This window comes from Dothidotthia symphoricarpi, assembly GCF_010015815.1.
Source record: "Dothidotthia symphoricarpi CBS 119687 unplaced genomic scaffold P153scaffold_24, whole genome shotgun sequence".
Lineage (NCBI taxonomy): Eukaryota > Fungi > Ascomycota > Dothideomycetes > Pleosporales > Dothidotthiaceae > Dothidotthia > Dothidotthia symphoricarpi.
The window spans coordinates 617,462-637,985 of NW_022985031.1; the positions used below are offsets into that span (position 1 = coordinate 617,462).

The 20,524-nt window shown below is 53.5% G+C and overlaps 5 protein-coding genes across 5 annotated transcripts in view; 2 read left to right on the forward strand and 3 right to left on the reverse strand.

Moving 5' to 3' along the window:
* The window catches only part of P153DRAFT_435452 (S-adenosyl-L-methionine-dependent methyltransferase), a 1,732-nt gene extending 1,232 nt beyond the window's left edge, over window positions 1–500 (reverse strand). Inside the window, exon 1 of the mRNA XM_033673148.1 lies at window positions 151–500. Within this exon, the coding sequence (XP_033518672.1) occupies window positions 151–163 (13 nt within the window). The 5' untranslated portion in view covers window positions 164–500. The remainder of the gene's footprint in view (window positions 1–150) is intronic.
* Window positions 501–599: 99 nt separating this feature from the next.
* P153DRAFT_351207 (cytochrome P450) lies at window positions 600–2,519 on the forward strand (the record flags this gene model as incomplete). Its single annotated transcript, XM_033666324.1, has 6 exons — window positions 600–925; window positions 1,003–1,189; window positions 1,241–1,511; window positions 1,570–1,644; window positions 1,704–2,135; window positions 2,187–2,519. Exons 1-6 carry the CDS (start codon window positions 607–609, stop codon window positions 2,517–2,519), a joined length of 1,617 nt encoding a protein of 538 aa, XP_033518673.1. The 5' UTR covers window positions 600–606.
* Window positions 2,520–2,886: 367 nt separating this feature from the next.
* On the reverse strand, window positions 2,887–3,219 carry P153DRAFT_390833 (uncharacterized protein; the record flags this gene model as incomplete). Its single annotated transcript, XM_033670981.1, has 2 exons — window positions 2,887–3,069; window positions 3,118–3,219. The coding sequence occupies 2 exons, from the start codon at window positions 3,217–3,219 to the stop codon at window positions 2,887–2,889; spliced, it is 285 nt and encodes a 94-aa protein (XP_033518674.1).
* Window positions 3,220–4,474: 1,255 nt separating this feature from the next.
* Window positions 4,475–9,162, reverse strand: P153DRAFT_138471 (uncharacterized protein). Its single transcript, XM_033662091.1, has 5 exons — window positions 9,161–9,162; window positions 8,822–9,105; window positions 8,056–8,766; window positions 6,320–8,005; window positions 4,475–6,274 (listed from the first exon to the last, which is right to left on the reverse strand). The coding sequence occupies exons 2-5, from the start codon at window positions 9,013–9,015 to the stop codon at window positions 4,591–4,593; spliced, it is 4,275 nt and encodes a 1,424-aa protein (XP_033518675.1). The 5' UTR covers window positions 9,016–9,105; window positions 9,161–9,162; the 3' UTR covers window positions 4,475–4,590.
* A 616-nt stretch (window positions 9,163–9,778) lies between these two features.
* On the forward strand, window positions 9,779–15,265 carry P153DRAFT_371139 (uncharacterized protein). The gene has a single exon (XM_033669190.1). The coding sequence runs from the start codon at window positions 9,972–9,974 to the stop codon at window positions 14,985–14,987; it is 5,016 nt and encodes a 1,671-aa protein (XP_033518676.1). The 5' UTR covers window positions 9,779–9,971; the 3' UTR covers window positions 14,988–15,265.
* Window positions 15,266–20,524: the final 5,259 nt, after the last annotated feature.

A 20,524-nucleotide genomic window follows, 5' to 3' on the forward strand; every position in this document is an offset into this window, starting at 1 on the left:
GGGGAGGGGTCGTGGTTGGTGTCAGCCGACATGGTTGGTGAAACGGAAACGGGTGGTACGCGTTGGATTCACCCTGCCTTGTCTCCTGCCCGATGCAAGGCAACGTGGGGAATGTGTCGCACAGGGCAATCTGGCAGTCTGACTACCTACCTTGTCTGACCATTTCCCCTTTGCGGGGCAAAGGGCGCCCTTATATGGCGTCTATTTTACCGCGTATGCTGGTTTGCGGCGTTGCGCTCCCGCGCGTCCTTGTACCCGCTTCTCTGGGTCGTTCATGAATCATTCACTCCTCATGTTTCCTCGCAACGTCGGATTCTGGCAGAGAGCATCATCGTGTTCCGCCTCGTGGTATCTACATGGTTGCGCTTCCTAGGTGATGTGCATACATGCATGCCGCACGACATGGAGAGTGCATGCAGCGTACCGCAAGGCGTTCAACATTCACCCTGCCAGCCGGTGGTATTACCGCATGCGTCTTGCCTTGCAGCACAGTAGCGCGCCGTTGATCATATACCAGTATCAACATATATCTGACATGCATATTCGCGATATAACAGCAGCCGTTCTCGCCCCTGTCAGCGTGAATGCCTCAATAATTCTCCCTACATGCGAATCCACAGCAGAAGTAGTCCACCAAGCGCGCATTCATGCGCTGTTCTTCCATCCAATAGGGATCTAACGCGCGTCTGCGGCGGGACCATGGAGTCGGGATCGACGACGCGCAAGGGCGCCCCTGTTGTCTTGCTTGCCGCGGCTTTTGTGGCGTATTTATTCGCGCTGGCTGTTTATCGCTTGTACTTGCACCCGTTGCGCAAGTTCCCGGGGCCGAGAATCGCGGCGGTGTCGACGCTGTATGAGGCGTATTTTGAGATATGGCTGAATGGGCAGTATTCGAGGGAGATTGCGAGGCTGCATGATTTGTATGGTGAGAGATTGCGTTGTTGATGATGATGAAGTTGTAAATATCGACTTGCGGAGATTGGTTTGCTGATGAATTCACAGGACCCATCATCAGAGTCACGCCGAATGAACTGCATATTCGCGACTCCCGCTTCTTCGACGAGTTTTATGGCAAGAATCTGCATCTCGATAAGGAGGGGTGGGATGTGAAATTTGGGTCTGAGGGCGGCGTGCTCACGACGGTGAATGCAGCGGTGCATAAGCGGCGCAGAGCAGCATTAAGCCCCATGTGCGTATCTCCCCTCCCCAACCCTATTCCCCAGACTGATTCATGTTGTAGGTTTTCCCGCCGCTCAATCCTTGACCTCATACATATCATCCACCGGCACATCGACACGCTGTCCGCGCGCCTACGGGAAGCCGAAGCCCGCAAGGAACCAATCAATCTGACTCTGGCGTTTCCTGCTCTAACGGGAGATATCATCATGGACTATTTCTTCGGGTTTAATTATGCCCAGCTCAAGCATCCGGAGTTTGAATCGTTTCATGAGGCGTTTGTCAAGATTGGGGGGACGGGACATGTCGCGACGCAGATACCGTGGATCTACCCCGTGAGTTTGGGACGAGAAGAGGGATAGATAGGGATGAAGAGCGCTGACAGAAAAGCAGATCATGAATAGTATCCCAGACTCAATCACCACCTGGCTCCAACCGGCCGCGAAACCAATCCTCGACTTCAGACGAGTACATCACTCACACCCCTTCCCCACCACTCCCCACCCACTAACCCCCCCCCCTCACAGGACCAACGCACCCTAATATCCCGCACCCTCAACGGCGAAACCCTAAAAACCAACGACGCAAAGCGCACCGTCTTCCAAGCCCTCCTCTCCTCGTCCCTCCCCGCAGAAGACAAAACACCCCCCCGCCTCGCGCAAGAGGCGCAAATCATCATCGGCGCCGGCGTAGAAACAACAGCATTCACCCTCACAATCGCAGCCTACCATATCATCCACACGCCACACATCTACGCGCGCCTGCACGCCGATCTCGTCGCCGCCTTCCCCGACGCAACCGCTCCCATGGATCTGCATACCCTGGAGCAAATACCTTACCTGCGCGCTTGCATCACAGAAGCGCTCCGTCTGTCGTACGGCCTGAGCGCAAGGAACCCGCGTACCCGCAGAACGCAGATGGTGTATGGCGACTGGATTGTTCCGGCGGGGACTTGTGTTGTACGCCCTCCCCCTCCCCCCTACTTCCCCCCCTAACCTCCCCCCAAACAGTCAATGACCATCCCCACCGTCTCCCACGACGAGACCCTCTTCCGCGACTCCCACACATACTCACCCGAGCGCTGGCTCGACGCGCCGCACACGGCCGACGGCGTCCCGCTCGAGCGCTTCATGGTGTGTTTCGGGCGCGGGACGCGCGCGTGTCTGGGCGTGAATCTCGCGTGGACGGAACTTTACCTTGCGCTTGGGGCGTTGTTTCGGAGGTTTAAGTTTGTGCTGTATGAGCCTGATGTGAGGGATGTGAGGGTTGGGCATGATTTTTTTATTCCGGTGGCGTGGGTGGGGGGGAAGGGGGTTAGGGCTTGGGTTGAGAGTGTGGGGTAGAGAGGGGGGAGGGCTTTGAGATGGGGGGGTGGGGGGGTGGAAGACTGGACATGATTGGGAGATGCTGAGAAGAGATGTGTGAGGTGGTAGCTAGGAGATATGATATGTGGATATTGCGTGTCACGTACGCAAAAGGGGGAAACACTCCTGTGGCTGCTAGAAAGTCTAATAGTACACGCCGCTGCGAAATCATCTGGTGTCAAAACGAGCTCGTTACGGTGCAGAAATGGAAACATTACAACTACCTAAATTAACACAACTCGTCAGTAGACTTTGCGTAAAAAGACACATAAGAAATCCCCCATAGTAAACATACACAGCGTACATCCAGCGCATAACCAACAAACCCCTCTCCACGACTCTCCACCTACGCCCCCCTAACAACATCCTCATACCTCGGCGGCGGCTCCTCACCACCCATCCCATCTTCACTCCCCCGTCGCTGCTCATACTCAGCCTCCCTCCTCACCTCGGCGCTCTTCCGCTCACTCCCCAACACATACCCACCATTCTGCACCGCCCCCGCACTACGCTCCCCAGCCTCATGTTCCTAAACCCACATCAGCACGCACCAAAAACACAAACCCGCATTACATACCAGCGCGCGTTTCTTCGCCATACGACTCTCTTTCTTCTCGCTAATCTTGCGGCTGAGGGATTCGGCGCCCAGACCGAGGCCCACGGCGAGGAGGGCGGCCATTGAGCGGGGTGGGGTGGGGGACTGGGTCGATGTATTGGGGTGGCGGTTGGCTTTGGATGAGCAGCAGGATTGTCGGGTTGGAGGGGTGGTTTGGGTGCGGCTGCGGCACATGGTTTGGTGAGTTGGGGTTTTGGGGGGTATGTGGTGGGTTTGTGGTGTGAAGTGAAGTGATGGGATGGGATGGGATGTTTCTCAAGGCGGATTACTTACCTTTTTATACACGAACTTTCTTTGAAGTGGGTTTTATTGACGGCAAGTACGCGGTGGGAGGATAGTTGATACGGACGTAAGATTCTACTAGAGAAGGAAATTATGATCGTGGAATCTGGGTTGTGAGTTTGTGTTGTAGTTGTGCCGACGGGGTGGTGTTGGGGTCGTTGTTACGGCCGAAAGTCCATGACGTACGGTGTAGTGTGGCGATGATTGGGCGTGGCGTTTGTCACAACGGCGTATACAGACGTGTGGAGGAGGAACTTGAGGAATAAAGAAATTGTAAACTTAAATCTGATGAGGTGTTAGAGCGATGTAGTTTCTTTGAGATGGGCGTTGTGTGTGTTTCCTCGGCGTCTGGGGTAAGTATGAATATTTCGTAGACATGCAGCTATGCGACATACCGGAGCGCAGCATAACTTTATATCGTGATTAGAGGTCTACATCAAACGGGCCGGGTTGCCGTCATTGTCAGTCTGCAGCGGATATACCATCTAGACGTTACGGATCCCCTTCGCTCCTATGCACTTGTTGTCTGTGCACCACCGAAATACTGGTGAAAGAGGGCACGGCGTTATCTACATCTCAAGCTTCAACATAAAAAAGAATCGACAATCACGATAGGGACATGAGCGTAAAAAGCAAGGGTGAAATTAATGGTAACGTTGACATACTGTCAACGAAGCTAGCGATGGTGATAAGATATATAGGCGTCAAAGTCATCGTCTCGTCGTTCGTGATATAAGTCGTGTTATGAAAAGCCGTTTTGCACGTGAAAATGAAATCTTGGCCAAACTCGAAATCCACCCTAGAATGCATCTCCATGTGAAGACGCTTATTGTTGAGAAACGTATTGACCAAGGGAAGTGGGTATTGGAGGGTGATGGTTCCGTCTTCCCACCTATCCCTCAATGCTTGCATAATGTTCATGTCGAACAGTCTTTCCGGATCATTGGCCACATTGTCTTCAATGCGAATGGCCTGTTAGGGAAGGGCGAATATGCCATCCCAGAGTTCGCGCACCAGCTTGATTGGTTTTAGCATCCAGTCCATAAAATCGAAAGGGTCCAAGTGATATGGATCGTCCGAATCATAGGAATGATTGAAAGAATGCGGAGCATTCTCCGCTAAACCCATCCAAGGATGCGGTGTATGAGGATTCTACAACTCATCCCTAACGCGCTGTGTAGCCTCTGTAGCGACACTTGCAACGCTGCTAGCAGCTTCCTCGATGCTCTTACTTCCGCTCGCGTACATCTCGCTGATCCTAGAGTTCGCAGCTTCGACAGCAGCAGCGATCCTGTTGCTCGCACTCTCCATAGCACCCTGCTCGGGGCCGTAGACAGCAGAGCTGATGGCCGAATAGGCGTTGTCTGCGTTCTCGCCAGCCACAGAAGCCACCGAGCTGTAGACACTTCCGGCGCCGCTGGTGACCGAAGCAGCATACGCAGTGGGAGTGGGTGTTCCGAAGATAGCTTGACTGATGGCAGCCTGGGCATTGGCAGCAGCAGCAGTAAAGCTGTCCTGGGCCTGTTGAGTGCCGTAGACATACTCACTAACCTGAGCCTGAATGGATGCATATGCGCTGGATACAGACTCGCTGGCTTGCTCGGCTGCACCCTTGGGAGTACCGTATACGGCGATGGAAGCACTCTCGAGAGCCAAATCAATCGATGCGCTAGCTTGGCTGAGAATAGTCTCAATGGCTGCGGGAGGCGTGAAGATGGAGCTGACAACCGATGAAGCGGAAGCGTAGACGTCTGCAGCAGCCTCAGTCGCGGACTCGAAGCTCTCGCCAGCGTATGAAGTAACAGACTCAATGCTCTCGCCAGCGTATGAACTAGCAGCTTCGAAGTTCTCACTGGCGTAGGATTGAACCGATGACACAGCTGCCGGAACGCCCGTGTAGTAGGCAGAAGCAAAACGGTTCATGACACTGTCCGTAAAGTCCGGCTCTTTTCCGATGACCAGCTCAGAGATCAGAGCTTGAACATCAGCGTATTGCTGAGCAGCCTTCGCAGTGGCTTGAGCACCGTATTCGCCGGCTTGTGAATAGATCGACTCTGTCCAAGGTGTAGGCTGTCCGTAAACTTGAGTGCTAGCTTTGGCAATCAGTGCTTCCCAGTTCACACTAGCCTGAGATGCGACCGACTCAGTCCATGGAGTCTCAGAGCCAATAACACCAGAGCTGACTTGGGAAGCTAAAGACTCAGCGCCAGCCTGGACGTTCGAGGCCACAGCTTGCGCAGACATAGAAGCACCAGACGCGGCGCCGGCGGCGTTTGCGGACGCTGCAGACGCAACAGACGCGGCAGATGCAGACGCCACGGAGGCCAGAGATTCTACTGTACCCTGCTTAGGACCATAGACACCGGTTGATGCGGCGTCCACAAATTCGGAGTAGCGGGCATGAGCAAGTCCGATAGCCTCGTAATATTGTCGGCGGGCACCATCAAGGGCAGGTGTAGGCTTGGACGAGAACTGGGCGGAAGCCTGACTGATACCCTCTGACAGTCTGGATGACGCGATGGAAGATACCGACTCAAAATAGCCTTGAGTAGGACCAGCTGCGTAGCTCTTGACTGAGTTGGTGTACTGGAGCGCGGCTTGCAACCGGTCGCTGGCAGCGGCGACAGAATCAGAGTAGGCTTTCTCGAACATCGACAACATCGTCTCATGAGCGGGTTTTGGTGTTCCTGAGACAATCTGCGACATTTGGGACTTCGCGTTCTCAAGTTGCTCACTTGCGAGACGCACGGCCTCATTATAACGGGAGCTCGCTCCAATCTGCACGGTCTGGAAGATCGCGGTGGGTGTAGGAGTGCCGTAGATAGCGTACGACGCACTAAGACAATTAGTTGTGCAATAAAGGAGTTGCAAAGTGACTTACGCGGTAACTGCCTGAGCAAATTTCTCAGATGCGACACTGGTCGCGCTCTCGATAGGCTGTTGCTCGGTACCGTACAAGATGCTTGAAGCTGCGGCCATGGCCTTGACGTATTGCTCGTTAGCGAGGGAAGTGGCAGATTCGACGGTTCCCTGCGTGATGGATGGGCCCAGCAATGCTTCACTGACAGCTCGGCTCAGCTCAGCCGCACGATCTCCAGCGTCTGCGACCATGCCCTGGAGCTTTGCTGAGTAGGTCTCATCGTCACCATCGTCGAGAACTTGGTCGAAGATAATTTCTCTGGCTTGAACCATCACTTGTGCGTTTACTCCGCCCCAGACTTTCTTGGGCGATGCAGTTGCGGCGTGAACTTTCTCGTCAACAACTTCCTTTGCCTGTTGAGCTACGCTTTCCACTTTCTCAGCGACTGCTGAAGCCGATGATGACGCTTGGGAGAGCACGCTCTCCGCAAGTGGAGTTTCTGAGCCAACAACAGCTACGGAGATCGCGGAAGAAGCGTCGGAGAACGCACTCTGGACTGAGGATGCAACGCTTTCCGTAGCTGGGGTCTCGCTTCCCAAAACAGCTTCGGAGGCTGCAGAAGCCTGAGATGAGACCTTGGCAGATGCATCAGAAAACACACTCTTCACGGAGGAAGCGGCGCTCTCAGAAACCGGTGTCTCGCTCCCTAGAATTGCCTCCGAGGCTTGAGACGAGGCTTTTTCAACGTTCTCGACAACCTGTTGAGCAGCGTTGTGTATGCCGACAGGAACCTTTTGGTTCGAGAAGTCGTCAGTAGTATCACCGGCCCAGATCTTCCACTTGGACACGTCTTTGAGGCGAATCAACTCATTGACCATTTTCGAAGCGATGGACATGGCCTCGTCCTCGAGGTTCTTGGCTTCTGCATGCGCGACGCGGAGACCCTCGTGTTTGGATCCAACAGATTCGACCTCGGTTTGCCACTCTGTCAGCGTTTCTCTTAGCTTGTGGTACTTTTGCCAGTCTTTGTAAGTCACACCGTCAGTCCAGGCCCAACGCATTCCAACTTCTTGGAGACCAAGGCCGTGAATCTTGTCAAGCACTTCAACGGTACTCTTGACTGCTGCCTGAACCAAAGCATCTGTTTCCTGGTCGTACGACGTTTTCCAGATGCGAACGTCTTGGGCCTTCTCTTTGACCGCGAGTCCGAGATCACGTGTCTTGGAGTCGCAGTGCTCGTAGGCTTCCTCCCGGTCCTGTTCTGTAGCGTCTTCTGGGAGTGACTTGACAGTCTGCTTGATGTACCTCTTGAGTTTCGCGACTGTCGCGTCTGCAGTCTCTTCCAGCTTGATGACCAAAGCTCGACCATGTCCTTTGACACCATTCTCTACTTGACGCTTCGTGATCTCAGTGACTCGGTGCTCCAAATCTTCAGAACCCTTATCAGCGGCCGTAGCGAACTTGGTCTGCCACTTCTCGAGGTCATCATTGAGCTTCGCCTTCAGCTCAGCGCCAGTAAGCTTGGGTTCAGCAGGCTGAGTTGCGGTTTCGGATTGGCCGTTGCCAGATGCCGTGCTTGCAGAGTTGCTGCCGATATAATCATCCAACACACTCCAGGCAGCGTTTGAAGCCGAACTCGGAGACACAGATGCAACCGATGAGCTGACGGCATTTGAAACAGTCTCGGTAGACTTCAGCACGCTGGAGCTATGAATCGGTCAGAAACAGCACGTGCAACTGCGTACTTGACTGCTTACGTTTGAGAGTCAATAGCATCAACGACGGACTCAATCTTCTGCTGATCCCGGTATCGTCCAAGGCGTTCCGAAATGCGGACGAATTGGGGCTCGACGTTGTCTCCATAGAAAACGCGGAGCTGAGGCCACACGGTCCTGAGGACGAAAGCCCAAGTAGTGTCCTTGGCAGAATGAACGTACGGGAAGACGACGTTCACTAGTGCGTGGTTGCCGTGGACCTGGGCTTGGCGTAGGTAGGGCAAGGAAGTATGGTAAGCCGGTAGGACAGAGCGATGGTAGATGTCTTCCATACTCGCCTTGGTCTGATCATAGTAGGGAGCAGCAGCTTTGGAGGCCGTCTGGACATGGGAGCTGAGATACAGGTCGTACTGTTCCTTGGCTTGTTTCTGAGCATTCTGCAGCTGGGGGCGGGCGCTCTTTTCCCAGTTGGTCTCAGCAAACTGCTTTGCGTGCTCTACCCTGTGCGCGCCGTACGTAGCATACTTTTCTTGAGCAAAGGCTGCGGCAGGAGTATAATAGCGATCGGCGTAGGGCTTGACTTTCTCGACTTGCGGAGCCACGTATGTCTGATAGTACGGATCTAAGTAGGGAGCTGCATACGACCTGACTTGGAGATAAGGTGTGCATATGCGTGGGGAAGACTCGGAAATTTGAGTGAGGGATGGCGGACACCGGAAAGCCGTTGTGATGATCATGTACCACGTTATCAGCCTGCGCAAGGTCAGTAGTTGTCAGGCCAAACCCGCCGCTTCCCAAGCCCACATACCTTGCAACCATGCTTGTCAACCCCCCCTTCTTCGCTTTTTTAGCCTTCTTCGAGCCCTTTGGTCGTACCGCAGGGCTGGAGAGTTGTGATTTCTCAACGTGGCTGCTTGCACTGCCATTGACATTGCCAGCTGAGTTGCCATTGGTGGCAGACGGCTTGGACTTCTTCGCCCGGCCGTTCATCTGGACAGCCATGATTGCGGCCTTCGCAATGAGCGGTGAGTAACAATCAGCGCTGCTCGCGTGTTATGGCAAATCCTGATTGCTGATGCTGATGCTGGGCTTCTGTGTGGGATGTTAGCGAGGAGTAGTGCAGCAGGCCTGTCTGGAGACGACGCACAACAAAAAGCTGGCCGTTGTGGTAGCGGCTGGACAACGCAGCTTCACCTAGTGGGCGATGAAGGTGAGATGGATGTGGGCTAGAGTTACTAGGCGATGCACGACCGAGCTCAGGCAAGCAGTGATGTAATTGCACGTGCAAACGGGGAAGTGGATAAGAAGATCAAGAAACGAGCCGCCATGGTGACGAGCACGCACGGCAGATCAAGTCATGAATGGGGTGGGATGGGATGGAATGGGCCGACTGTAACATCGCATCGCATCACATCCCATTGCGTCTCATCTGTGACAGTGCGTCTTTTGTGTTTTTGAGCGAAAGCATTCCAGAGGCCCTGTTTGGCGTGAGGTCGTGCCTGGCGTGTCTGGTCGCGCAGATGCATTGCCCGTTTGCGGGGTCTGTGACAGGCAAACATGTGAGAGAGATTTCTACGCGCTACACGCTACATGCCTCCAGCCTGAGAGGGCTATCCTTGCTGTCTTAAAAGCAAAGGGCCCAAGGAACCAGTTGCCGGAACAATCGTCCTAGGCCCCGCCGTCCGTGATAGTGTGTACCAGGTGGAAGGCGGCCCCGCCAAGACACGATTGAACTCGCCGTCGCCTCCACTTTCGCGCTCCACCCACTCACTCACGTCTGCCCGATTTCACGTCGACACAAGAGTGACAAACGCGTTGGGGTAGCTGTCCGGTCACTGCCTGTCCCCCATGATTCCCTGAGCCACCTCAGCGGCTCCCAGCCATAACCACCGCGCATCGTCCTGCATCATCACCTGTAGCCATTCCACATCCACTGCATCCCTACATCCCCCTCAACCATGGCGACCGAAGCTATGGCGGCCGACGCGGGGCCCTTTGACGCGGCAGACGATCTTCTCACAGAAGCAGAGAGCGACTCTCCCCACAACACGCCGTCCTCCAGTTCCGTCATGGCCGACGAAGCCGACACGTGCCGCATATGTCGCGGAGAGGGCACCGCCAAAGAGCCCTTGTTCCACCCGTGCAAATGCAACGGCAGCATCAAGTTCGTCCACCAGGAGTGCCTGATGGAGTGGCTGTCGCACACGCAGAAGAAGCACTGCGAGCTGTGCAAGACATCGTTCCGCTTCACCAAGCTATACGACCCCCGCATGCCGAACCGCATCCCCACGGCCGTCTTCATGCGCCGCGCCGCGCTGCACGTAGTCAAGATGCTCTTGACGTGGTGTCGCGCTGTCTTGGTGGGCTCGGTATGGATGGTCTTGCTTCCATGGTGCATGCGCGTCGTCTGGCGCAGCCTCTTTTGGGTCGGCGACGGAGGATGGACCAGAGATGGCTACCTCGAGCCAGCGGATAACACCGACACCTCGCCACTTTCTTCACTCGACCTAGAGGTAGTCCGTGCCGCTCTTGAGGCTGCAAAGGCCAATCGTTCGCAGAACTGGGTGGTGATGAGCCTGTTCAAGGGTAGTAAGCCTCTCGTCCTCAACGGTACCTTGGTTGAGTCGGCCAGCGAGTCACCCTTCTGGGATTTTGCGAAGCGCCTCCTATTTGGCATTCCCTACCCAGCCCCTTCCCTCACGCCGTCCTTGACAAACCAAACAGAACTCAATGCGACTTCTCCTCTCCTGACCACTCGGCATCCTTCGCTACTCTCAGACATACCTTGGTTCAATCGCTTTGAGTCGCAGACCGTCAATCGCTTCATAATCGATGTGTTCGAAGGCCTCATGATAACACTCCTGGTAGTCGTCGCATTCATCTTGATCTTTCTCATTCGAGAATGGGTTGTTCAGCAACAACCTGTCATCAATATGGTAGCACTCAACAACAATGCCGCTGCGAACCCGGCTGCAAACAATGAAGATGATGGAGACCTTCATGCTGCAGCTGAAGAGAATGAGGGTGAAGAGGACAATGAAGATGTGAATCCGGATGCTCAACAAGTCGTAGGAGATGATGTGGACGTGGACAGTGACCTGGCTACGGCCATCGACAATCCTTTCGTCAACGATGACAGCACACAACCCGAATTCAATTCGGAGATGGCCCAGGACAACGGTCAAAGGACAGTGGCGTTGGACCACGTTGTACAAAATGGAACTGGGGAGGATATGAGAAGAGCATCAGAAGAAATGTCCGAAGAAGACAAGGAACGCCTTGCCAGGGCGACGGATAACATATACCCCAATCCGGAGCAAATCGCCGATCACACGTACAATAAGACACCCGAATCAGCGGCCACTGAGCCTCGAGTTCCCACTCCAAGCAGTTCCGCGCCTCTCACGCGCTCTAGTAGCCTCCCTCAGAACTCGAGGTCTGCATCTGGAGTCGTCGAATCGGATCCATCGGGGGCTTTCCAAAGGCCAAATATGCCCTCAAGAAATCAATCGTTCATTGCGACAGAAATCCGACGCAGCTTGGAGGAAGGCACTTCATGGTCCTTCGACAACGTGCAGCAAGCGTCAGGCGATGAGGATCGTCCAGATGAGAACACGCCTGATTCTTGGGAAGACGAGGATACAGAAGATGGACCGCCCGGTCAAGAGCAGGAAATGGCATCAATTCAAGAACCCGACAGTGAACGCAGCAGTGGAAGTTGGCAACAAGTCACCAATGTCAATGTGGAAGAGACCTCTGACCAAGCGCTGGAAAGAGGGCGTCCACAAGAACCTAGTGAGGCGGAGGCTGTTCTTCACCACTTCTTGCGAGCTCCATCTGAGGATGGTCGTTCAAATGCAACATTCGAAACCACGGCAGAACCCACCTCTGAGGTCGATTTCGCATCTGACGAATCGGAACATGGTTCTGATGCCTTACCGGAACAGCCTGAACTCGAGGACCCGGAACATCAACTTCCGGCCGAGGCAGCCGCACCTTTGGCGCAAGTCCAGAACCAACAACTCGAGCCGGCAGGGCCTCAGCAACCTCTACCTCCTCCCTTGACTCGTTTCTTGGACTGGGTCTATGGTGACGTGGCTCCCGAAGTGCAGCCACCTGAAGAAGTCGCGAACGACGAACACATCGTCCGTAATCTTGCAGAAGAACCGCCTTTCGTGGCTTTTGCAGGCAATGACGTACAAGAGCCTGTTAATCCTCCAGTTCAAGACCGTGAGGTCGCTGCTGCTGTGGCTCAGGCTGCCATCGACGTCAATGAACAAGACGCAATCGAAGACGCAGAAGACCTTGAGGGCATTCTTGAGCTCATTGGCATGCAGGGCCCACTCATCGGTCTTTTCCAGAATGCTTTGTTCAGTGCAGTACTAATTTCTGCGACCCTAGCTTGTGCTGTTTGGGTTCCTTACTTGTGGGGGAAATTCATGATTCTCCTTATGGGAAGTCCTGTCGCGTTCCTTGTCAAGCTTCCTCTTCAGACAATTGCTGCAGTGACAGACTTTGTCGTGGACACGACCCTCTTCTTCGGTGGAGCATCTATCTATTGGATCTCACGATTCATCTCGATGCTAGTCACCCTCAGCACATGGGGCACGTTGTCAGGAAGTGTGGATGGCCCACTCAGCACCATCTCTGGCCCAGCTCATTCAGTTGCGTACAATGCCTTGGAGCGTCTTGGAAAGATGCTCGCGGGTTCAGCACTTTCGCCCGGCCCTGATTATTTCCAGTTCAACGCCGATTCGCACATGGCCTTGCGGAGTCTCCAAAACACCACGTCTTTCGCCCTGAATGAAACGAGCAACTTCATCGGTGCTGTTTTTGAAGAAATTGCTGCAGAATCACCATTCGGGCTTGTTTTCAGAGCGCTCGGTCAGTTGCCGCATTTCATTCAAGTTGGGCTAGCAGCACTTCTCTACGAGTGCAATGCTCTGTTGTCTTGGATTTCGTCTTCAAAGTCGTACAAACTTACTTTTGATCTTGATCTTGGTCAAAACACAACCGCTGCATACACTTCAGTAGAACGTTGGACTGCCAGTGATCGCACAATCGCCATCTTCGCAGGTTATGCGTCCTTCGCCATGGGCGGCGCCATTTATCTCAAGCGCGCGACTCCATTCAGCACATCGCAACAAGGGCAGAGAATTGAGCGTGTCTTTTCTGAAGTCCTCCAGCAAGCCGGAGGTGTGCTCAAGGTTATCCTGATAATCAGCATCGAAATGCTGGCCTTCCCGCTCTACTGTGGGTTACTTCTTGATCTTGCCATGCTCCCTCTATTCAAAGACGCTACACTCTATACCCGGTGGCAGTTTGCTTGCGAAAGCCCGTGGACATCTTGTTTCGTGCACTGGTTCATTGGCACCTGCTATATGTTCCATTTCGCTCTTTTCGTGTCCATGTGCCGTAAGATTATGCGGAAAGGTGTGCTCTACTTCATTCGCGATCCGGATGATCCAACATTCCATCCAGTTCGGGACGTTCTCGAACGGAGCGTTACCACCCAGCTCCGTAAGATCGGGTTCAGCGCACTTGTATATGGAGCTCTAGTCATTGTGTGCCTAGGAGGCGTGGTGTGGAGCCTCAACCGCGCAACCTCCGGCGTGCTACCCATACATTGGACAACCGAAGCGCCTTTCTTGGAGTTCCCGCTTGACCTCTTGTTTTACAACTTTCTCACGCCCGTCATCATCAAGTTCTACAAACCTAGTGAGGGCTTGCACGCAGTCTACCAATGGTGGTTCAAGAAGTGCGCCGGCTTCCTTCGTCTATCAAACTTTCTTTTCGGAGACAAGAACAAGGAGGAAGAAGGCTACCACGTCACCTGGACAGGCTGGTTGAAGTCTGCAAAACAAACTCCAGAGCAAGCGGCCGATAGCGATGAAGATGGGCGCGCACTCGTCCCCTTCGTCAACGATGGCAAGTACGTCAGGGCCCCAGCATCCGATCAGGCGCGCATTCCCAAAGGCCACCCCGTCTTCGTTGAGGTCGACCGGAACAACGTCCGCAAGGACGGAATCACAGAGGGAGGCGTGCACAACACGGATCTGGTAAACATGGTCTACATTCCACCCTGGTTCCGCGTCCGCATCGCTTGCTTCGTCTTCACCATTTGGGTCTTCATGGGCGTCACCGGCATCAGCGTGACTATCATCCCGCTCCTCGTCGGTCGTTACCTCTTCTCGCTCTTCCTGCCGTCCACGGTTGAAATGAACGACATACACGCCTTCTCCCTGGGTGTCTACTCCCTCGGCAGCATCGCATACAGCGGCTACCAAGTCCACAAATTCATCGCCTCCCTGAACCAGCCCGTCCCCTCTCCCCTATCCGCGCTCCACACCGTCGCAGCAACAACATCCCGCGTCGGCATGCGCGTTCTTCGCTTCAGCTTCGTGTGGACGAGTCTCATCTTCGCCATCCCCTTCCTTTTCGCCGTGCTCATCGAGCTCTACTTCCTCATGCCTCTGCACGCGTACCTCGGTCCCACGGAACCACACGTCGTCCACCTCATCCAGGACTGGACGCTCGGCTTCCTCTACTCACGCCTCGCTGCGCGCATCGTCTTCGCGAACCGCAACTCCCGCCCTGCCCGCGCGTTCAACGCTGTCATCCGTGATGGCTATTTGCACCCCAATGCGCGCATCGCGACGAGGTGCTTTTTACTCCCCGTCCTCGCGCTGTTCGCCATCGCCATCGCCGTCCCGAGTAGTTTTGCCTTCGTAATGAGTCGTACAATGTATGCGGGGGCGAGCGAGGCAGTCAAGGGCCAAGTCTGGCGCTTCTGCTTCCCTGCTATCGGACTGAGTGCGGCGGGTATGTGGGTTGGGAAGGAGGTTATTCGCATGCTGACGAGATGGCGGTTGGTGGTCAGGGACGAGGTGTATCTGATCGGTGAGCGGTTGCATAATTTCGGGGAGAGGAGGGCGCCAGTGCAGAGTCCTGTGGCGGAAAGCTTGGTGGTGTAGACATGGAGGGTGTAGTTGTTCAACTGAGTATGAATGTGGGGGAGATGTGAGGGGGAGAAAGATCGCCGTGGCTTCTGTCTTGTTATTTGCATCTTTGATAGGCTGTGCTATTCATCTCGACTCTTACCATACAGAACATTACTTCCTGTCTTGTATCATTGTAGTCGTTTGGCTAATCGTTAGCTGGGCGAATTAAACTTCATCACTAATTTCCTTTGGGTAGTTCAGGATAAGGACAGGTATCATACGTAATGTAATTCAATAAAAACTACAAATTGGAACAACAAATCCAGTCCATCGGCAGATGGGCACCCATTTTGGTTGGATAGTGACAGAATGAAAAGGAACAACACCCTTACAGCGCAGGTTCTCGGCCGCTTCGTAGTCGTGCTGTAGAGGAGAAGAGAAGAGACGATGAACAACATGTTCCATAACTGAACTGTACTCTACTCTGCTGAACTGGCATACAAAATCCTCACCTGCAACACTTACCCCTTTCCTCACACTACACTCTACTCCACTCCGACAAATCGCTCAAACACTTATTCGTCAACAAGCATGGAAAGAACCCGACGTCTGCCTATGTAGCGTACGCTCGAAGCGAATAGATCAGCGGGCTGGCTGACTTGAACATACCCTACAGTCGCCGAGTAGGGAGTATGGTGTATACTGAACTGGGATGTTGTATCGTCCTGTCTGCCGGCTGTCGACCTACAAAGACCCCATCCCAAACTACCGTACCCCTTTCGATTCTCCTTGACATAGGTTTGTTGTAATTACTGGGCTAGAAGTAGAGCCTCTGTATCCATTTTCCTCAACGCCCACACATCTCTCGTGTTTTGTATCTGGATCCGTGGTCCCTTAGGAGGGGCTTCTTAGCCTTTCGAGCATAGGACGGGGTCACTGTTTGTTCTAATACGTTGTGGGTTGTGGGATGTGTGTTGTGAGATATGGTACGGCTATGGAGCATAGTCGAGGGACGGGGTTTAGCGAACAGAGATGGAGCGAGGTGACGACCGTGTGAAGCTCTGTCTATGCTTGTTAGAGTATGAGAGGGATAGGATAGGATCATGGTCAGTGGGAAGTGTAATGTGAATGCCAGACTACGACGGCGTGGAAACGAAGTAAGGTGGGTATGACAAGAAGCTCTGGCTTGGACCAGACGATAGCGCTGCTTTCGAGATACGTGGGATATGATCTGATGGAGGGAGACTCCAGTGAAGGACCAAGATAATCGGAAGTATGTGTCGGTAGGTAGACAACAACAAGCACTGCGTGCGGTATATTTCCTGGATATGAATGTAGCAGTCGAAATGCGTAGAGATGCCCAAGGCCTCACATTCAAACCCCAAGCGATTCTCGCACACAATCTCATCGACACGAATCGGCATTTCTTTGCATGTCACGCAGTTTAGTATGCCCAGATAGTGACATACACTCTCCACGTACCGTATCTGTCCAGATTGATGCGAGGCAAGACAAAAGCATGCCATCACACGCGGCACTTCCCATCATCCTGCCATCTCCCACGCCACAGATCTAGGCCTCGCATCCCTCATCTCACTCCATCCCACCGCGCAAAGCAAAGCAATCCACCGCTCTCTAACAGCGCGCAATCTAACCCCTCTCCCCCTCCTTGGCACACCTACCCACCACCAACACATCACCCAATACCCATCCCACTACACCACTCACCGGCGCGCGCTCATCCAAGAAACCACTCCCCCTCACCTGTTGACTGCAGTAGTGTGCATCTCGCGTCGCGAGTAAACCACCCAACTGACGTTCTTACTCGCGGCCCATCCGGATCACCATCCTTGTCTTAACGCTCTCATCCCTCCCCCCTGTGCTCCGCGCCTCCGACAAGGGAGGGCCTGCTTCGCGAATGCCACTTCCTCAGCCCACCTTCCTGCTGGCTGAGTGTGCTTCGCTTCATCTTTTGCTGAGGGGAGGGAGCGGATAGGCTGGGGGAGGTTGGGAGAGATTGGCGATCAGGGAGGAGGGGGACGCGTTTTTATGTGGGGGTGGGCTGATTGGGGGGGAGGTGTTTGGGAATGGGGAGATCGGACGGAGGGGCTGGAGGTGAGAGAGCTTCTTGCTAGGTGGTTGGATGGGGAATTGTGGGTGGTTGATTGGGTTGTGTGGGATGGAGATGTATCTTGATCGTTGGGTTACATATGTTGGGAGTGAAGATGAGGCGTGGAGCTTGGTTGACCATGATACCATGGGGTACCTAACGTTAGAGTGATTGAACTTGTACACATGTATCGGGATCCATGACGTGTCATGGTCTGTGGATATGTCTCACTTCTTCTCGATGAGAACACGAGTTGAAAATTCAGCGGTTCGGGCAGCGATGCGCTTGTTCAAGAGAGACAACCATGCACATAGGTACTATCCGTCCAACTGTGAGATCTTGGAAGTAACATCGTCTGTGCTTGTGAAGTTCCCAGGGTCGACCTTGCTGCCGTGATGATGTAGCACTTCGGACTGACAAGATACACCCGGCAATCAGCCTCACCCGCTACATCGGTTTGTTGAAACAATCTGACAGCGGGTCCAAAGGACTCGAGTACAACTACTGTTGCCTTTTCAGATAAGGTAAAAGTGGGTGCTTGCGTAAGCTCGATGCGACGTTTGGGGTTGATATACGTGGTGGTCACTGCGTGCGCTTTTCTCCGTGAAACAGATGTTTGATCACTCTTCCCAACGAACCTTGATGTTTCAATAGAACCGTTGATATAGGAGTCTGCCAACATCGAATATAAGTCTACTAATATCGACGTGAGGTGTTCTGGTCTGATGGTCTCGCCATTTTATCAATTTTGTTTCTACTCGGCAGTGAATGGAGCGCAGATAGACTATCAAGCACAACGATAGATTCTCCTCGAGGCCCAACAATCGATACATATACATATGCGACGAGCTTGAATTATAATCGGAAACCGCATCGTCGGATAATGTCCTAGGTCATTACTTCTAATCACACGCCTTAGTGATACACGCTACCCAAAGTGCATGAAGAAAAAGGTACTGTTGACGTCGCATTTCCACGCCGGCGGTTTAATTCTGGAGTTCGCATAGCACAGTGCGCACGAGAACATCGTGAGACAACAGACGCAACAAAGAGACGTCCGTGAGTGAATCGATGCGCTGTCATGTGGACACTGTATACACGCGATGGATAGATCTGATGTTATTCTCACGGCCCTACCGACGCCATCTTATCTGACCATTCATCGCTGCAGGAGATCATGCGATCGAGTGCCCTACGTGAGCAACAGACCAGATGGCGACCAGCCGTACCGCGAATATCTGCATCGCGGTCGTTAGCGAGATGAAGGTCATGGGCGAGTAGGCCGTCTGTCAACGTAAGGCTGTGTTCGAGAAGGTCGCTAGAAGCACACTAAGTTCGTGAAACGCGCGCAGAGACCATTCGTAATCACCACCATCATGACAACTTCATGCAGATGCTCGTGTATTTTGAGTTGAGAGATTGCAAGAATAACCGCGAGTACCTCAGTGCTCAAGATAGTATGGTGACCTCAATGCGCTCTGTCTGGCGGTCAGAAGTATGGAGTGCGACTCGAGCTCGAGTTGTGGGTACCATCGCAGCAATCAGCGGGAGCACTATCCGCTCAACAGAGCCCGTATACGCGTCGTTTTAATCTGCGTAGAATTCATGCATCTTCTCAGTAGTACGAGCACGCGTATACTCTGGCGACGAAGGAACGACAACGGAGTTGTGGTGCGTGAAGCCTGGTCTTCCCTATCAACGCGTTTCATCTTGACGCAAGAACCCTTTGTAACGACCAGAGGGCGATTTCAAACTTCTTGGAAAGCCACATGACTGAATCGCCTGTATTCGTGAAGGCAACCGCTTAGTCAAGACTGTTATTTCAAACATAACGTATGTCTTTCGCTCGACAGAGCAACATAGCTCTGAAACCCCACGAAGCACTTCGACGTGATAACTCTTTCGATGCTTAGTAAGGATTGAGCCCGAATGCTGCCCCTGCAGTTAAAGTCGCTTCGGAGAAATCGAGGGAAGGATGGCCGAGCGACCATCGGAGCAATGTTTGCGAGTGGTTCTGGAGGACGTAAGCAACCGATGATCACATCGCCAAGACGTCCGAGAGGACGCTGCCAAAAATAGACGATGTCGGTTGATTGGCTTGCTAAAGGTCAATAGCCCCTGCTAGCGGTGCAGGAGACATATTTTCTTTTGTTCGGGACGAAATGCCATCGTGCGAGTCGGTGCGACGACGTACGACGACTACTAGTGTTGTGTTGTGAAGTGTAGCATGGTACGCTTTGGAGTAGGGTGTGAGGATTTTGAAAAAATCAGCGGCACTAAGCAGATTTTCGGACGGATGGATAGTTTTCAAGTTGACTCCGGGTCAAGATGATGAAAGAAATGGAGCTGGGCCTGGAAGTTTCACAGGCTCGAGGCGGGCTACGCTGCAAGCTGCACCCCATCGCACGGACTGACATCATGGAAGCCTCTGAGATGAGCTGCTGCAGGAGCTGCAGAAATCAGCCCATGTCGAATCCGTCTCTTTAGGTTCCGCTCGAATCATAAACGTTATCGGGCCTGTTGCTTACAAGGAATCTGCGGGAGACCGGACTGTCCTTGTCGCGGGGCTTTTGGTACTGCCGGGGATGTCACGCCCCCCGTATCATCAAGGGAAGCCAGCAGCTCGAGTCTGTCCAATCAGAGAAGGCAAACTGCCTGTCAAAAGTGCCGCTTATGCAGAAACGTTGAGTAGTGAGAGCTCGGTTAGAGGAAGACATTTCACAATGAAGGTTTGCAGATGACAAGATAAGTGGCGCTGCTGGAGTTTACGATCGTGATCGGTACACACCTCCCTTCTCGTATTCGGATCCTCCGCGCAGTACATGTGCATCGTTCATGTGCTTTGACCATCGTGGCCCTGATCGGACTGACCCAGTCTCCCTCGTCGATTTCCGTGAGGATGCTCGGTCTGGGGGGTCTGCAGAGCAGCAACCCTCGAGGGATGCGGGAAGCATGGTCGAGGGGGCCTGAGGGCGATCTCCCAGCCCGCCGACGACTTGGAGTCGACAGGCTGCTTATTTCAACATCCCGTGTGCCCTGGTGATTGTGGCTGTTGTTGGGATGTTCATGCGCGATGGACCGATAATGCCCTTACACGTGAAATGCAGGCTTGATCTTTGAAGGTTGTCTTTGTACACTCGCTAGCCTCACTGGCACAACGGCTCACGCGTGTGCATAGAGGAGATCTAGTCTAGACGGCACTTTCGCAAGACATGTTGGTTTGTCAATGCTGATCGCTCACCGGACAATTAAGTGCCAAATAGTAATCTGAATACTACGGCAGATGCAGCCGGCAAGTCATGTTGATAGGCAAGTTTTGATGATAGCCAACGCCGGTCCTCGAAAAGGAAGGAGCAAGGCGCGTGTTTCGGTTTCGCATATTTGTGATTGATCCACAACGCTATGGGCACTTCTTTCAGAACTTGCAATACATAGGCGTCTTGACGCCAGATGGTGTCAA